Here is a 19,402-nt window from a genome sequence, read left to right as displayed (position 1 = left end):
TGCTTTTGATCTGGTTTGAACTCCTGAGTCAAGAGGGGTGATTATGTTATCAAGAGGATATGAGCTTTTGTGTTTCCAATTTGGTACCTGAATCTCATTGGTAGAGAACTCAGGTTTGTCTAACTGAGGTTCTTGGGTGTTTCTTAGTTTAGCAAGTGGAGTACCTTGGACTGCATCAACAACTCTATTTTCAGCTTCAGGTGGTGCGATCATGGGACCGGGTTCCTCTCCAACAGATGGAAGTGCACTTGCATCATCTTTACTGGATTCCTTTACATAACTTATCATGTCTGCTTTTCCATTTCCCATGTCAATAACGTCTCCGGGAACAGATAAGGGTTTTCTATCTTGATCAACATTTCTGTCTTTCTCACATGAGAGGTGAGATTCATCAAAGATCCAATGTATACTTTTCTCAACACATTGAGTCCTTTTATTGTACACTTTGTAAGCTTTTCTTTGAGATGAGTATCCCAAAAAGATTCCTTCATCACTTTTGGCATCGAATTTTCCAAGAACTTCCTCTCCATTGTTGAGAACAAAGCATTTACACCCAAAAGTCCTTAGATGTGTCAGTTTGGGCTTCCTTATATTCACCAATTCATATGGATTTTTGTTCAGAAGGGACCGGATCATACACCTATTCACCAAGTAGCAAGTGGTGTTAACAGCTTCTGCCCAGAAATTCTTTGCAATCCCATTGTCAATCAACATTGTTATTGCCATGTCTTTAAGAGATCTATTCTTACTATCCACAACACCATTTTTGTTGAGGTGTTCTTGGAGCTGAGAAATTGTGATTGATACCATTTTTATTACATAACTCATCAAATTTGGCATTGTCAAACTCTATCCTATGATCAGACCTGATGCAGGCTACCTTATTACCCATCTTCACTTGGATTTTCTTGACAAAAGCAACAAACACTTTAAAGGTTTCATCCTTGGTTCTGAGAAACAGGGTCCAGGTGAATCTGGAGTAGTCATCAACTATCACAAAGATGTACTTCTTTCCTCCTCTGCTTGGCAGCCTCATAGGTCCACATAGATCCATGTGAAGGAGATCAAGTGGCCTTGAGATACTAACTTCCTTTTTGGGCTTGAATGAGGATCTGACTTGCTTGCCTTTTACACATGCATCACACACTTTGTGATCCTTGAAGCTTGACTTGAGCAGACCATGAACCAGGTACTTCCTAACCAATTTGTTCACCAATGTGAAGCTTGCGTGACCCAGCCTCCTATGCCATAGTTTAGCATCATCATCTACGACACTTAGACCGCTGAGATCACCATTCCGCAGGGGCTTAAAATCAGCAACATAGATATTTTGTATATTTTTGCTACTACCACCACCTCACCAGTCACTAGGTTTGTGACTGTACAAATTTTTGACACAAATTCCACCTTGTTACCCTTGTCATAGATTTGGGAAACACTTAGCAAGTTGTACTTCAACTCGTTCACGTAGTACACATTTTCTATTGAGTGTGAGAGAGACCTCCCAATCCTTCCAACTCCTAGAATGTATCCTTTCTTTCCATTTCCAAAGGATACACTCCCTCCTTGCAGGGACTTAAGTGAAAGAAAAGCATTTGTACTTCCATTCATATGCTTTGTGCAGCCACTATCCATGAACCATTGTAGGCTGCTTCTGTTCATTGTTCCCTGCACAAGAAAATTAGGAGTTAGACTTAGGAACCCAAACTAGTTTGGGTCCCTTGTAATGAGGAAAGGGTTGAATGAGGGATCTTCTGGTCTATGTAGGCATCATACGTATTTTATATGAGGGACCAGGTTCTCTACCAGTATTTACTTTTTCAGCAAAAGATTTGCTTTTCTGTTGTGACTAAAATCTGGCCTTACAGTTTTCTTTAAAGGGCCCATTGTTACCATAGTGAGTGCAAAGCCAATTGTCAGGTACAGTAATGTAATTGCTATGAGGGTTATAGGGAATCTTTTCCCTTTGAAACCCAATCCTCTGCCTGTTTCCCCCTTTGTTGGTGTACATAGCAGCGATAGCATCATAGGACCAGGTCCATTTTAGTGACTTTTCAAGATCACTCTTCACTTTGCCTAGTTCTTCCTGAAGTTGTTTGTTTTTCTCAAGGTCAACACACAGACTAGACTTCACTGAATTTAACCCACTTTCAAGCTTAATGTGTGCCTCACTTGCAACTTCGTTTCCTTTTTGAGAATTTTCAGGCCTACTCTCCATTTTAAGTTCCCAAATTGTTTCCTTCAAGTCCACTACCACTACTAATAGGTCATCTCTCTCATGCTCAAGGTTAGTAATTTTGTCAGCTACGACTTCTTTTTCCCTTTTTACACACTCAATGGTCTTTTTTAGGTCTACCACAACAACCATTAGATCATCTATTTCATGTTTTATATTTGCAATTTTTTCATTTAAAGCATCCTTCTCTTTCTTCAGGTTCTTAATTGTTTCCTTTAAATCAACTACAACGACTACTAGGTTATCTCCGGTCTGTTCTACTTCTCTTAACTCCACAGTTAAAGCATCTTTATTATGTATAAGACTGTGATAAGCATCAATTACACATTTGCCAATGACATAAGTTTTTTAGGAGAATAAGATTTCAGATTTCTCTAAACATCCAGAAATTTACCTCATCATCGTTGTCATCTTCATCATCATCAGACTGAGCCATCAAGGCAAAGATTGAATCATACTCAGTTACTTCACTTTCCACTGCCATCATTGAATTTTTAACATGATCACTTTTTTCTTCAGATTCGCTGGAGGAGTTTCCCCATGATGCAAGAGCTTGCTTTACAACATTGTCAGCGACGTTCTTTCTCTTGAAGCGTTTATCAAGAACCGGGTTCCTCTTGGCTGCTTTGTCAAAGTTTTTTTTGTCCTGATTTTGCTTTAGGAGAGGGAAATCCTTGATGAAGTGTCTTGGCTTAGCACATTTATGACAGAGGTCATAATATTTTTGCTTGCGAGAACTTTCCCTTTTTGGAATGCCTCCATTCCTGTGAACCATCTTCTGGAATCTTCTTGTCAAGTAAGCCACATCACCATCCTCACCACTTGAATCATTAATGTCTGTCTTGAGGACCAGGTTTTTCTCCGTCTTGGGCTCTCTTCTATCATAGTACTTCTTCTTCTTCTTCTTCTTCATTTCATATGTTTTCAGATTGCCGACAAGCTCATCAATGGTTAGCTCATCCAAGCCCTCCGCCTCTGTAATAGCGTTCACTTTACTTTCCCAAGAACTGGGCAGCACACTAAGGATTTTTATGACAAGCTTGTTTTTTGGAATGACTTCACCAAGAGAGTGAAGCTCATTAATGATAAAGGAGAACCGCGTATGCATATCTTGGATGGATTCATCATCTTTCATCCTGAAAAGCTCGTATTCAGTTGTGAGCATCCATGAAAATTCTTTTCTACTGCCTTTCGATCAGCGTCATTGAATTCCTTTCTTGTCTTCGGAATGGCTACAACTGGGTTACCAAGATTCTTGGTGTCACGCCCCAAAACCGAGGAGCGCGACCGGCGCTCAACCGAGTAAACCCGACTGAGCAAGCCTGTTAGATTTCATTCTACCCAAAGTCATCCTTGAATAAAGAGGAGATATACTCCATTATTCAAACTCTGAAAATATTTCATTAACAATTTCCATTTTGGTTCCATTAGCAGTTTCAACCATAGTATCCAAAATATGACAATTTTTATAGATATGAAGGAAACCATATTTGCCAAATACCAATATTTCCAATTTAATTCCTGATACCAAACACCACCCACAACCTGTCTACGGAGCCTCTAAGTAAAACTGAAGATTTATATGGAAATGTCGGCAACAAGGCTCCGGCTATGCTATACCTCAAATACAATGTACATGATAAATAGATGAAACAGGACCCTAAAACGAAGTGGGGCTCACCAAGTCAGCTAAAAGGATGATGCGGCACTAGCTGCGACCAACACTGCCTGCTATAGAAACACCTACATCCATTTAAAGACATAGTGCCCCCGGCAAAAGGGACGTTAGTTCCATCGAATAGCACTAGTATGTATAACTAAACACCATCTAGTTAGAAAGAACTTTCATACAAGAATAAAGAGGAAATCATAAAGACAACAAAGTTTCAAATAATCACCATGTCAACAATATAAAGAGGTTCACATGATTTTCACATAGTTTATGAATTTTTAGATTGGAGCATCCCACACTGTTGCATCATTATTCACTTTGCCACTGCTTCTTTGAGCGGAGTCCGATCACGGCCCGATCAGCTAAGGCGTCTCCCAGAGATGTTACCATTATTTCATTCACACTTTCTAGTTTCAATCATTAATACATTACCACCATGTGTATATATCATGGCGTCCGATCACGGCCCGATCGGCTAAGCCACCTCCCCGAGACGTTACTATTTTCCATTATTCCTCTCACTCCAATCTTTGGTTACACATGTATTAGTTTACCGGCACTTGGGGCCACAATTTCCACATCATACTTGGTACTAGGCCATTTTTCATAGTTCAAACTTTTTTCCTCCACATTTCACATCAATATCAATTTCAACATCAAGACACTCAACCCAAGATGTCAAGTACACATGAGAGGAATCATGAATCATTGGCATATACAATATTTCGGAAATCAAACACCTCAAGTTTATTAGCAATGAAACTTTAAACACAACTGATTCTTCCAAAAGGGAGGGGAGACACCAAACCATAATAGAAACACACATCAAAGGCATAAACAAGCAATTACACCAATTATTCTTGAATTATTCTTTTCCAATCATGACAATATATAATTTCAACATCGAAGTATGTAACAACTTGGATCATATTGAATGTACTTATAAGGAAAAACATTATCTCGAACAGCCGCTTATGGGCATAAATTATGTACAAAGCCTTTAGGGAATTTTATCATTGAAGTCATTTATGGAAATCAGAGTCAAGGCTCATTTCACATCATTCCCAATTTCAATGTTAGATTTGCCATTTAGGATAGTAGGTGCACACAAGAGCAATTTATATTGTGAGCATAGATAAGACTTCACATACATGGCACATTATATGCAGCTTCAATCTCAATTTAAGGTCTAAGCATTTCAATACATAATTCATATCTTTTGCCCCTTTCAAGTTATCAAGATAGAATGTTGATCATGTTGAGGCACATCTTTCACGCATATAAGGTTACAATACCGATTCATGTAAAATAACAATCGATGCAATAATTCAACTTTAATCTTACCATATTCACACAAACATCGATGAAGCTCGATTTCTAAAAGACGGGGTTTTAGCCATATATACCTGAAATTTGCCCCTTAATGATACTACAATGATCCAATACACTTAAGCAACTTCAATCTACAATATAACATTCAATAGGACGAATATTAGTAACAAATTCCATAACTTAAGCCATTTAGGCATATTATCAAACACCTTGTAGGTATAGATCTTTACACCTCATAACTATAGTATTGGTTCATCCAACTATCACCATTAACCAACAATCCATCCCATTCTTTAATAATTTATACTCCTAACATCACATGTGTGATCAACCATTCACACCCAACCAACAAAATTCCATTAAATAATCACCTTTAAATCCCTACCATGATCATGTATTTAAATTAGGAATTTATGGCTTCCAATCACCATACCATAAGTTCTAACGTATATATCATACATAAATAATCACCATAGAGTAGTTAGAGATGATAGACATACCTCTTGTAGTAAGAATATTGAGAATCCCCACTTGTAGTGTTCTTGACCAATTTAGGGATTTGAATGGGAATCTATGGATTTTCAAGATCAATCCTTGTTAATCTAAGTGTTTAGGAGTAGTAATTAACTCAAAATACTCCAAAAACCTTACCTTGGATCATATGAGGGAAGTATGGAACGGATTCCCCTTGATAGAGCAAGCCTTAGCTCAAAAAATGACTTAGAGACTCTCTATACCCGGTCTTGGGGTATTTAGAATTCTGCTACTAGAGCGCCCGCGCTAATGGCCGCGCTAAGGCCACGCTCAGAGGCTGAATACTTCCCAATATGCGCGGTCGCGCTTCCGCCATGCACCTGGGCGCGCATATGACAATTCCTAGTAAAATGGTCGTAACCTTTTTGTATACACCTCCAAATGACGAACGGTTTGATGCGTCGGAAACTACACTCAAATAGATTTAATTTGATAGGTTGTGCATCACACAAATCCTTATATAATTGGAGATATAATTGTCTAAATTGAGGTCTTGTACGTACTCATTCACAACTTTAGTCCATTATGAAATTTTCCAACTTGGCTTAGACTTAGGCCTCTCCTTAGACCCCAAATCACTTATAATATGACTTATACGCTTATTAACATATCCAATTGATATCCATTATATCATGAATCCGCACTTGCACACAAAATAAAATAATTAGCTTACCTTGGCTCCACGAAATCTTAAATTACTTAGCAAAATTTTCTGGGGCTTTACATTCTCCCCTGCTTAGGATCATTCGTCCTCGAATGATAATTGGAGTCAATCCGCAATTACTTAGTATAACTTATCTATTTTCTCAGACATCTTTAACTCCCAAATTTTGACTAACTCCCAAATTTTTCAGAAATTTCGCCAGAGTTTCCCTTGTAACTAGTACTATCCACCTGTCACAGGGCCTCAGATACATATCCTAACAATATATACATGTTCCATAGACATGACATAACTTGTACAACACCAACCTTGGCTGCATACGCAACATATATAACTAAAATGGAATAGTTTAACATAGATCAAATCGATAGATAAGAGTTCATAGGAAGAAAATGCATAAAAGCTATTACATAACTATTTAAACAAATGTGGGTACTTCTTTCTCATTTCTTCCTCGGCTTCCCAAGTGGCCTCCTCAACTTGTTGGTTCCTCCATAACACTTTTACAGAGGCAATTTCCTTATTTCTCAATTTCGGGACTTGCCTATCAAGAATGGCAACTAGAATTTTTTCATAAGATAGTTCTTCATTAACCTCAATGGCTTCAATTTGCACAATAGCGGACGGATCTCCCACTACCTTCTTCAACATAGACACATGGAAGACCGGATGTACCAACAACATCTCGGGTGGCAGCTCAAGCTTGTATGCCACCTGACTGATCCTCTGAATGATTCTGTATGGTCCGACGTACCTCGGACTTAATTTCCCTTTCTTCCCGAATCGCATGATGCCCTTCATGGGGGAAACCTTCAAAAATACCCAATCATCTTCTTTGTACTCCAAATCTCTACGACGAATGTCCGAATAAGACTTTTGGCAACTCTGAGCAGTTTTCAACCTCTTTTTAATAATCTTGACTTTCTCCATGGCCTGATGCACGAGGTACACCCCTATCAATTCTGCTTCTCCAACCTCGAACCACCCAATGGGAGACCTGCATCTCCTACCATACAGTGCCTCGAATGGTGCCATCTGGATACTAGCATATAAGCTATTGTTATAAGCAAATTCTATGAGTGGCAAATGGTCATCCCAGCTACCTTTGAAATCAAGAAGACAAGCACGCAACATATCCTTAAGCGTCTGAATGGTCCGCTTTGCCTGCCCATCAGTATGTGGATGGAAGGTTTTACTAAGATTTACTTGAGTACCCAAACCTTGCTGAAATTTCTTCTAAACGTTTGCCGTGAATTGAGCCCCTCGATCTGAAATGATTGAGATTGGAGTGCCAGGAAACCTGGCTATTTCTTGGATATAAAGTTGAGCATATTGTTCCATTGTGTCAGTAGATTTGATTGGCAAGAAGCATGCTAATTTCGTGAGTCGATCCACGGTTACCCAAATTGAGTCAAATTTGCGCGTAGTGCGCGATAATCCTACCACAAAATCCATATTGATCATTTCAAATTTCCACAATGGATTTTCTATGCTTTTTAACATTCCTCCAGGCCTTTGATGTTCAGCCTTCACTTGCTGACAGTTCGGACATTTTGCCACAAAGTCCGCCACATACCTTTTCATGTTATTCCACCAATAAACTTCTTTGAGATCATGATACATTTTTGTAGAACTTAGGTGTACGGAATATCTAGAAGTGTGAGCTTCTGCCAAAATCCTTTCTCGAAGACCATCAATATCCGAAACACATAGGCGGCCTTGGTACCGTGGGGTACCATCATCCATACCAAGGGAAAAAGTTGTGGTCTTGTGTTTATGAATCCCCTCTTTCAGTTGTGCTAACAATGGATCGTTGAATTGCTTCTCTTTCACTTCCGTCACAAGCGATGATTCAGCCCTATTCTGCACAACCACTCCTCATTCATTAGATTCTGCCAGGCGAACTCCCAAACTAGCCAATTGGTGAACCTCCCTGGCCAACAGCCTCTGATATGCCTCCAAATGAGCCAAGCTCCCCATAGATTTTTGACTAAGAGCATCTGCTACAACATTAGCCTTTCCCGGGTGATAGAGAATCTCAATATCATAGTCCTTGAGTAACCCGAGCCATCCTCACTGTCTCAGATTCAACTCCTTTTGTTTAAAAAAATATATTGAAGGCTCTTGTGGTTAATAAATACATCAACGTGGACCCCATACACATAATGTCGTCAAATCTTTATACAAAACTACCGCCGCACGTTCTAAGTCATGTGTCGAATAGTTCCTTTCATGATTCTTGGGTTGCCTAGAGGCATAAAATATCACCTTAACATGTTGCATCATTAGTGGAACATCTTTATCACATTTCTCTTACATAAGACCTCCCACGAATCGAGTTCTACAATAATTTCCCTGATATGGTTACAATCTCCTGTGAATACTTGCAACTAACTCTTCCAAATTCTAAACAAAAGACATTATTGAATGAGTTTTCTTATAGAACCTTCTATTTCAAAGGAATAACATCTTCTAGCCTGCACACACACCTTAATATCATCAACATGCACGACATTGCATCAAATCTAATGTAACATTGTGCTCAGACCTTTCCTAGTCAACCTCTTTCCTCCTTGTGTGCCTTATAGGATTTAAGAAACCACTCCACTTTCCCTTGTGAATATTCTCATGATCTCTCTTTACTATTCAACACTTCCCAAAACACATATCAACACCCTTCATACATATTTAATTCAGAAAGCACCACTGGCCCGAACAATATGCTGGTACCATCTTTTCTTTCTAGCTGGAATATTCATTCCCATTCTATTTTGCTCATAGTGCATAATTGATAGCCTTATTTTTCCACACACTTGTCTACCTCCCGCGAACTTGTAATATCATTGTGCCTGGTTTAATGAGTTTATCATACCACAACTTCACCACCAGTAGTCTCACTTTTCATTATTTGTAGACATGAACTATCTCTAGCTCCTTCCATTCAGTGTCACCCAAGTTGGTAGCATTACGGTTAGTCCTTTATACCTTCTATTAACACCTGTGCTCCAGGCGAGTCCACCATTCTGATATGAACTATTTTGCGATAACCATGGACATCTCAATTTACAGATTTTCTTCCCATTTCTTCTCGCCTCATTATTCCTAGCTAGTGAATAGCCACGCACTCTTCCACATGTTACGTGGTCTTTTTCCTTAATTTTTTTTTCATCCAGCTCACCTCTTAACTCTTGTTAGAATATCCGTGGGAAAGTGTGTTCGTCGTCATATCACTTAACACTTCTTTGCTTGTAAAATTCTCTAGAGGCTCTCCATCAAGCCCAAATACCCTCTTGGGTTATTATAGCATCACATATATTTCTCCCACTCGTTCCACCTTTCTTAACACCTTGGTACTTTGGTTAAATCACAGATCTATGATTAACCCATTCTAAAAACTCGCAACCTTCCACATTTAACCTATAGTACTTACTTAGGTTCCATTGTTCCTGACCCTCTAACAAGTATAAAATCCCTTTACAAACATACTCTTAGTTTGTAGGATCGTTGACCCTATCATCCACATTGCCATGTATGAAGAATTTACCTTCTTTAACCTTCCACCCTTATTTTGGGGTACTAGTGGTCTACCATTAGCATACCCTTTCAGATAATCACGTTATCCATTATCACTTTTCTAGACTATGCATGTCTTCAATAAAATACTCAAACATCATAGCTACATGGTCTTACTCTTGTTTCATTGTATTTAAGTGGCCTTACTATGGCCCTTCCTCCCCCACTTAGGGCGAATGTCCCGAATTTTGACACAAGTCTTGAATTTAGCAACTTCATGGACATATGTTTCATTTTTCTATCCCTCACATATATGTTCGACTGTTAGGGTGATTGAAGTCACAATGGTATTAACCTCATAAGTTCTCTGCTCTTATTCAGCCACACGGGTTTGAGATTTCAATTCCTCATATCAATATCCTTTAGGAGTGTAATATCAATTCGTACACTTTTGAATTTTTATAAAATTCGGTGTACATGGGTCTTCTCATCGGGGGTTCAATTGACTCTCCTTTCATAACTTCTTGTCTCCTGTAAGAGACCTACATGTTTTTCATTACTCTCTTAGTCATGCCTTAGATATATCACATGCTTTTACAACAATTTTTCTTTTACACCTTGGGATCATTTACATACTTCTCACACTATCCACATGTGTTATTCAAGCTTATATAGCACTTATCAATTCAATGTTTCTTTAGAGGTGGTAATCATTTTTAACACTTTTCTCGAATAAATTATGATTCTGGTACGATGTACGTATCTCATATATTCATACCATTCGTTCAACACGATACATGTGCCATCTCCTTAATATTCAGGCCTTTGCCCATTTGTCATTCCATATGATAACATTACTTGAAATAGACGAAAGAACATTTAAACTTATCTTGAAACTCAATGCACGAGTTAGAAGACAATCTTATTGTCAAGCTTTATTGCACGATTTGGAGTGTTGAAGAAGGGTAACATTCCTAAATGTTTGTGTAGCCTCCAACTTATAGATGTGGTCGACAACACACCGATAAGAAGGACTCTACTAGACACGGCTCCGAGACATCCTAGGATACTTTAAAACCTTAGGCTCTGATACCAAGTTTGTCACGCCCCAAAACCGAGGAGCGCGACCGACGCTCAACCGAGTAAACCCGACTGAGCAAGCCTGTTAAATTTCATTCTATCCAAAGTCATCATTGAATAAAGAGGAGATATACTCCATTATTCAAACTCTTAAAATATTTCATTAACAACTTCAACTTTGGTTCCATTAGCAGTTTCAACCATAATATAAAAAATATGACAATTATTATAGATATGAAGGAAGACATATTTGCCAAATACCAATATTTCCAATTTAATTCCCGATACCAAACACCACTCACAACCTGTCTACGGAGTCTCTAAGTAAAACTGAAGATTTATATGGAAATGCCAGCAACAAGGCTCCGGCAATACCTCAAATACAATGTACATGATAAACAGATGAAACAGGACCCCGAAACGAAGTGGGGCTCACCAAGTCAGCTGAAAGGATGATGCGGCACTAGCTGCGACCAACACTGCCTGCTATAGAAACACCTACATCCATTTAAAGGCATAGCGCCCTCGGCAAAAGGGAAGTTAGTGTCATCGAATAGCACTAGTATGTATAACTAAACACCATCTAGTTAGAAAGAACTTTCATACAAGAATAAAGAGGAAATCATAAAGACAACAAAGTTTCAAATAAGCACCATGTCAACTATATAAGGAGGTTCACATGATTTTCACATAGTTTCTGAATTTTTAGATTGGAGCATCCCACATTGTTGCATCATTATTCACTTTGCCACCGCTTCTTTAAGCGGAGTCCGATCACGGCCCGGTTGGCTAAGCCGTCTCCCGTAGACGTTACCATTATTTCATTCACACTTTCTAGTTTCAATCATCAATACATTACCACTATGTGTATATATCATGGCGTCTGATCACGACCCGATCAGCTAAGCCGCCTCCCCGAGACGTTACTATTTTCCATTATTCCTCTCACTCCAATATTTGGTTACACATGTATTAGTTTACCGGCACTTGGGGCCACAATTTCCACATCATACTTGGTAATAGGCCATGTTTCATAGTTCAAACTCTTTTCCTCCACATTTCACATCAATATCAATTTCAACATCAAACCACTCAACCCAAGATGTCAAGTACACATGAGAGGAATCATGAATCATTGGCATATACAATATTTCGGAAATCATACACCTCAAGTTTATTAGCAATGGAACTTTAACACAACGGATTCTTCTAAAAGGGAGGGGACACACCAAACCACAATAGAAACACACATCAAAGGCATAAACAAGCAATTACACCAATTATTCTTGAATTATTCTTTTCCAATCATGACAATATATAATTTCAACATCGAAATATGTAACAACTTGGATCATATTGAATGTACTTATAAGTCAAAACATTATCTCGAACAACCGCTTATGGGCATAAATTGTATACAAAGCCTTTAGGGCACTTTATCATTGAAGTCATTTATGGAAATCAGAGTCAAGGCTCATTTCACATTATTCCCAATTTCAATGTTAGATTTGCCATTTAGGACAGTAGGTGCACACAAGAGCAATTTATATTGTTAGCATAGATAAGACTTCACATAGATGACACATTATATGCAACTTCAATCTTAATTTAAGGTCTAAGCATTTCAATATATAATTCATATCTTTTGCCCCTTTCAAGTTATCAATATAGCACGTTGATCATGTTGAGGCACATCTTTCACACATATAAGGTTACAACACCGATTCATGTAAAATAACAATCGATGCAACAATTCAACTTTAATCTTACCATATTCACACAAATATCGATGAAGCTCGATTTCTAAAAGACGGGATTTTAGCCATACATACCTGAAATTTGCCCCTTAATGATACTACAATGATCCAATACACTTAAGCAACTTCAATCTACAATATAACATTCAATAGGATCTATATTAGTAACAAATTCCATAACTTAAGCCATTTAGGCATATTATCAAACACCTTGTAGGTATAGATCTTTACACCTCATAACTATAGTATTGGTTCATCCAACTATCACCATTAACCAACAATTCATCCCACCATTATTCTTTAACAATTTATACTCCTAACATCACATATGTGATCAACCATTCACACCCAACCAACAAAATTCCATCAAATAATCACCTTTAAATCCCTACCATGATCATGTATTTAAATTGGGAATTCATGGCCTCCAATCACCATACCATAAGTTCTAACGTATATATCATACGTAAATAATCACCATAGAGTAGTTAGAGATGATAGACATACCTCTTGTAGTAAGAATCTTGAGAATCCCCACTTGTAGCGTTCTTGACCAATTTAGGAATTTGAATGGGAATCTATGGATTTTCAAGATCAATCCTTATTAATCTAAGTGTTTAGGAGTAGTAATCAACTCAAAATACTCCAAAACCATATCATGGAACATAGGAGGGAAGTATGGGATGGATTCCCCTTGATAGAGCAAGCCTTAGCTGAAATAATGACTTAGAGACTCTCCATACCCGGTCTTGGGGTATTTAGATATCTGCTACTAACGTGCCCGCACTAATGGCCGCGTTAAGGCCACGCTCAGAGGAAGAATATTTCCCAATATGCGCGGTCGCGCTTCCGCCGGTCACCTGGGCGTGCATATGACACATTCCCAGTAAAATAGTCGTAACGTTCTGTATATACCTCTAAATGACGAACGGTTTGATGTGTCGGAAACGAGACTAAAAGAGCTTTAATTTGATAGGTTGTGCATCACACAACTCCTTATATAACTGGACATATGATTGTCCAAATTGAGTTCTTGTGCGTACTCATTCACAACTTTAGTCCATTATGAAATTTTCCAACTTGGCTTAGACTTAGGCCTCTCCTTAAACCCCAAATCACTTATAGTATGACTTATACGCTTATTAACATATCCAATTGATATCCATTATATCATGAATCCGCACTTGCACACAAAATAAAATAATTAGCCTACCTTGGCTCCACGAAATCTTAAATTACTTAGCAAAATTTTCTGGGGCTTTACACTTGGTAGGAACAAAAGGTCCATCACAGATAACATGCCATAGCTCTGAATCTTTAGCCATGATAAAATTGTGCATTCTAGTCTTCCACCATCCATAATATTGTTCGTTGAACCTTGGTAGTCTGTAAGTAGACTAGCCTTCTTCGAAGTTTGGTGAAGCAGCCATAAGGATCCTTTCTAGGTGTTAACCTAATAGAAAGAACTCTCTCTAATACCAATTGATAGAATTTAAAGGTCCACAAAATTCTATAGAGAACCAGGTTCCCTATCAGTTTTAATAGAATACACGCACACTGCAGTAAGTAAATAACAAGAGGAATTTTACGTGAAATATTCTCAGCTCAACGGGATTAAAAATCATGATCTACCCTTGTAGAATTTCAACTTCACTACTGAGCAACTTTTAGATTATAACATATGCAACCTAAGAATTAACCTCCCTCACTAACGTGTAATACTCTATTACAAGCCACTTTGTAATAACTCTATTTCAAAGACTTTACAACTCGATTAACTCTATCCAAGACTCAAACACAAAAGTTTAAGATTTACAAAGGTTTTCCTATAGAATACTTCTAAACAATCTAAGTAGGAATTACAATTGAAGAATTATTACAAAGTTACAACTCAACTAAAGACATATAATGACTTGTTGTAGGTAACTGGTCCGTAGTAGTGTTGTTCTTTGTTCTTGATGCACTTGAGAATTGTTTTCTGATGATCAATGACCGTGAAAGTGATTGGGTAAATTCTGTAAGTGTTCAAGTGATGTGTTTTGCCTTCCTTGATGTTAATAATACATTTGCGACATCACTTGGGATGATGTAGGCAAGGTAGGTAAAAGATACTCCTCATAAAGTTGGTTGCTGCACTGTTTGTGTATTGTAGCATGTGCAGGCGGCAACTTTACAGCTGGGGCAGTTGACTTGTGCAGTTTTCTCGGGAAACGGTAGCTATCTGTTCTCTCTGTTGTTCCTCTGACTTTGAGGAGTTGAAGCATATCCCAAGCTAGAATCTTTTGATCTTAAGGTCTTGAGAATATGTAACAGGTTCCTTATCTGGTTCTTGACAGTAAGTTTGTTAGATCATCAAAATATAAAATAAGATACTTGTAACCTATCAACAAAGTATAAAAATTGGCTCTTTTGGTATTACTTGGCCCCTCTTCTAAAATCAAGTATAGGACTAAAATCGGTAAAGATTTACAGGAATTTTGTGAAAGGACAAGGAAATTATTGTTGGGACCCATGTATACCACATAAATATTCATAGTCAAACAACCAGATACGTGGAAAATCCTTTCAAACCAAGGGTGTGTTTGGTATGGAGGAAAATATTTTTCGGAAAATATTTTCCAATTTTCTCATGTTTGGTTGGCTTAAATGTTTTAAAAATATTTTTCTTATCAATTTATTTTTTTCCAATTGGGGGAAATTTTTTCTTTATCAAGAGAAGAGAAAATAATATTTTCCAAAACTTCTTCTCAACCTTTCCCACCCAACCCTCACCAACTCACCCCACACCCCACGCACGCACCACCCAACCCCACCCCTACCCACCCCACCTCCTCTCTCCAAAAAGTTTTTTTTTTTAAATTTTAGTTTTTTTCCGTCACCACCCACCCTGCTATTCCCCCTCCCCTCCCTCCCTCACAAAAAAAAGTTTTTTTTACTTTTTTTTTGTAATTTTCAAATCGGAAAAGGGCTTAAACTACCCCTATTGTTTGGTAAATGATTTACATTTACCCTCCGTCCACCTATCAGTCCAAAAACACACACCACATCCATCTATTGGTCCAAAAGTACACACCTCATTATTTTTATTAATAAAATTACTCCGATGTTTAACGGCAGCAGATGTGGGCCTTCAAATTAATGTGTTGGCATATTTTTATTGGGCCACGTGGCTATTTTGTTCAAAAACCAAACATGGGTCTAATATCCGTCCATTAATCTAATCCGACCCTATTTATTTAACCCGCCTTATAATTTTCTTTTTTTTCTTTTCTTTTTCTTTCTTCCTTATCACCCAACACACCCACTTAACCCGCTCTCATTCCCTTCTTTCTTTTTCTCCCAGTCTTGAAAATCAACAATAATTGCACGTTGCTTCAATCCACTTTCCTTTTTAATTTTTTTCAGTTTATTTTTTTATTTTTCATTGCTCACTTCACAAGCCACTGCCCCACGCCGCCATAGCTGCATAGCTTAGCTATCGATCTTCAAATTTTAATAAATCATCCACCCAATTCATCAGGTCCCCGATTTACGATGATGGGTATCGCCCACCAAATCCAATCTTTCTCTCTCTCAAACTCGACCCAATTTCGTAGGCTCTCTACACTTCTTAAGCTAAGTCTAACCAAAATTCATTTTTTCGTCTATCAAAATCTCAAAACCCCTTTTTCTATTTTCGACTCTTACCCACAATTTCGCTTAACACCAACAATCTTACATAACGGGGAGGCTAATGGAAAAGAATACGTTTTGGTAAGTAAAGAAGAGTTTACAGCAATAATTGAGGACATGAGGTATTGGAAATTTCCTTTGTATATGAGGATTATAAGAATATTATCGAAACAAAAAATTAGGGATCAAATGGCTAAAGCTTTATGGACAGACATGAGATTTATGGCTAGGAGAAGAAGGGGGGAAGGGGGTTAGGTGGGTGGGTTGTGGGTTTGTTCGGTAAAAAAAAGAAGAAATTATGGGGCGGGTGAAATAAATAGTGCAGGTATACTATACTCATATGTAAGAAGTGAAACCAGGAGCCATGTGACCAAATAAAACACTGTCAATGCATTAAAAGTAGACTCCACATTTGCTGCTGTTAGACGTAGGGGTAGTTTTATTAATAAAAATGACATGGTGTGCATTTTTGGACTGATAGGTGGACGGAGGGTAAATGTAAATCATTTAACAAACGATCGGGGCAGTTTTGACCCTTTTCCGTTTTTAAATTTCTGTTTTGTATTTTTCTGCGCCACCCACCCTCCACCCCCACCCCACCCCCACAACCCGACACATTTTATTTTATTTTACTTTTTTTTTTTCAAATTTCACACCCCAGAATTTTTTTATATATATATTCTCAGTTTTAGTTTTTTCATCTTTTTGTTTACAGTTCGAAATTTTACAAGTTCCAAGGTTATGAGTTCGGAGGTTTATGTGTTTGGAAATTTACGGGTTTAGAAATTATAAAGTTTAGCGATTCATAAGTTTATGAAATTTGTGGGTTCAGAAGGTTGTTAGTTTGAAAGTTTATGGTTTCATGTTTATTGTATCTAAATTATTTATGAATACTCTTGAGAAGTTATTTTTCTTAATTTGCATATAAAACCCCAAAAATTGAATAAGATTACTACTTGTTTTTCAAGAAAATATTTTCTTGAAAAATATTTTCCCTTATACCAAACACACCCCAAGGAAAAAATCATGACCCCTAAAGAGCAAATCAGGATTACTGTAGTGAGATTAATTACAATACTCGAGTATCACAAAGGCGCCACACGCAAAAATACCCTATTTTATTTTTCCACCTCACCTCACCACAATACAACTTCACTTAATATCTTTCCTCGCTATCTATTTTCTCACTCTTTCATTGATTTGCTCTGTGTAATTGTTGTGTTACTTCTCTTTTTTGTGGTGCATTCCAACTTAGGAGAGCTATCATAATTATGGTAGTAGAATATAAATGGAAATCTCACGGGAATATACGAAAAAAATATTATTTACTAACAACTAATTATTTAGTGGGGTTGGTCTGGGCCAATTCAGAGAGAATGTATACTTGTCAAGTTGTCATTAAGCCGTAAAAATTTGTATGGGCACCCCATTTGGTCGCCCCCATTTAACATATACCCATTTTTAAAAAAAATTTAACTTCTACCCACTTTTTAAACAACTTCAGTCCCCTTTCTCCTCCTCAAAGTTTTATCTTTTCTTTTTCCAGAAGTAAGGTTCATCCCTATCTGCTTCTTCTTATTTCTCCTTTCAATCATTTTTTCCTTTTCGCAGACACCCTCAGCTGTAAAGATTCTATCTTGATTTTGCAACTTCAATCTTATGCACAATTTTGATGTGAAAATGAGACAAGAGAAATTAATTATTAATTTTACATTGTTGTTTGGTGAATTGGGTATGGCGGAAATTAGAGATTTCAGTTGTCGATTGGATTGGTAATGTGTTGATGTTTTTTGGGTCCTATTAATGTTGCTTTAAGTTACTTCGTGTGGGTACAACATGCCCCCTAGAGCTCTAGAGCTGAAGTTCGACAGTTACAAACAAAAACTTAAACTCTAGAGCTGAAGTTTGACAGTTACAAAACAAAAACTTTTACAAAACAAAAACTTCATCTCTAGAGCTGAAGTTCGCCAGTTACAAAAACAAAAACTTCAGCAAATAGAGAACAAAACTTCAGCTACTATGCTTAAATTCAGCAATTACAAACAAAAACTTCAGCACACTTGCTACTTCAGTCACGTCTACTAGAATGCTGATGTTTTGTGTGATTGTCTTTGCTACTTCAGCCCCGTATGCTGAAGTTACGTGAAAAAGTGAGTACGCTTGCAATTTTTTTTTGCAAAGCGGACACAAGTTAAAACGCGATCCAAAAAACGGGTATAGATATAAATGCCCCCATTAAGCTGGGGCCGGTTTGGGCCAAATCAGAAAAATTGCATACTTGTCGTTGGTACGGGCCGGTCTGAGCCAATTAACAAAAAATGTATGTTTGTCATTGGAACTGGCCGGTTCTAGTCGAATCAGAGCAGAAAATGAATAGGGATTTTTGCATTCATATACACTATTTGAAACTTTATTACTTTTAATGTCCATGTTTAGTTAATTACCCGACATAAACAAATTTTATTTACAAAATATATACAACCCACCTTAAAAGGCGTCCAATCAATTATTTGTGTCTTCAATCAAGTGATGTAGTTACACCATTTTCCTTTTCTTTCTCCTTAAGAGGAGATTTCCTCGAAATAGAGATCCAGAGTCGGCGGCTTCGGCAAGGAGATAAGAATACCAGTTTATTTCCAAAGGATGCAGGGGATATAATCATATCGACAGGCAGAAAATAAATGACAGAATCATTGTTGAAACATAGGAAATCACAACTATTAAAGAGTTCCATAAGAATTTATACAGGGAATATGAAAAGGGGAGACCTGGTTCAAGCAGACAATCTCTCTCATCTATCAGTGGAAGAGGTCTTTCTTTAGGGTCCGTTCTCTGAGGAACAAGTTTGTCCTAATAGAACCATAAAGCAGAGAGTACAATTCTCCTGTGCCACCCAAAACAAACTACAAAATGCCCCCACAAGCATCACTACCCCATGCTCT

At 37.7% G+C, this 19,402-nt stretch overlaps 1 protein-coding gene across 1 annotated transcript; it reads right to left on the bottom strand.

Annotated features, from left to right (window-relative positions):
• Positions 1 to 748: 748 nt before the first annotated feature.
• On the bottom strand, positions 749 to 8,061 carry LOC138885498 (uncharacterized). The gene is made up of 5 exons (XM_070166452.1): positions 7,739 to 8,061; positions 2,617 to 3,372; positions 1,925 to 2,540; positions 1,502 to 1,668; positions 749 to 1,283 (listed from the first exon to the last, which is right to left on the bottom strand). The coding sequence occupies exons 1-5, from the start codon at positions 8,059 to 8,061 to the stop codon at positions 749 to 751; spliced, it is 2,397 nt and encodes a 798-aa protein (XP_070022553.1).
• Between the last annotated feature and the right edge of the window lie 11,341 nt (positions 8,062 to 19,402).

The sequence above is a fragment of the Nicotiana sylvestris genome, chromosome 2 (genome assembly GCF_000393655.2).
Source record: "Nicotiana sylvestris chromosome 2, ASM39365v2, whole genome shotgun sequence".
Classification (NCBI taxonomy): Eukaryota; Viridiplantae; Streptophyta; class Magnoliopsida; order Solanales; family Solanaceae; genus Nicotiana; species Nicotiana sylvestris.
The sequence above is the reverse complement of the archived record's forward strand: the minus strand, read 5'-3'. Positions and strand labels throughout refer to the sequence as shown.

Excerpts from the sequence above, each read along its gene's own strand:
- LOC138885498 (XM_070166452.1), bottom strand. The coding sequence starts at position 8,061 with ATGTATCATGATCTCAAAGAAGTTTATTGGTGGAATAACATGAAAAGG. Across the intron at positions 3,373-7,738 it reads TATATCCAAGAAATAGCCAG|GATGAAAGATGATGAATCCA; the intron begins GTTTCCTGGCAC and ends CGAGCTTTTCAG. Across the intron at positions 1,669-1,924 it reads CTCATAGCAATTACATTACT|GGAACAATGAACAGAAGCAG; the intron begins GTACCTGACAAT and ends TTTCTTGTGCAG.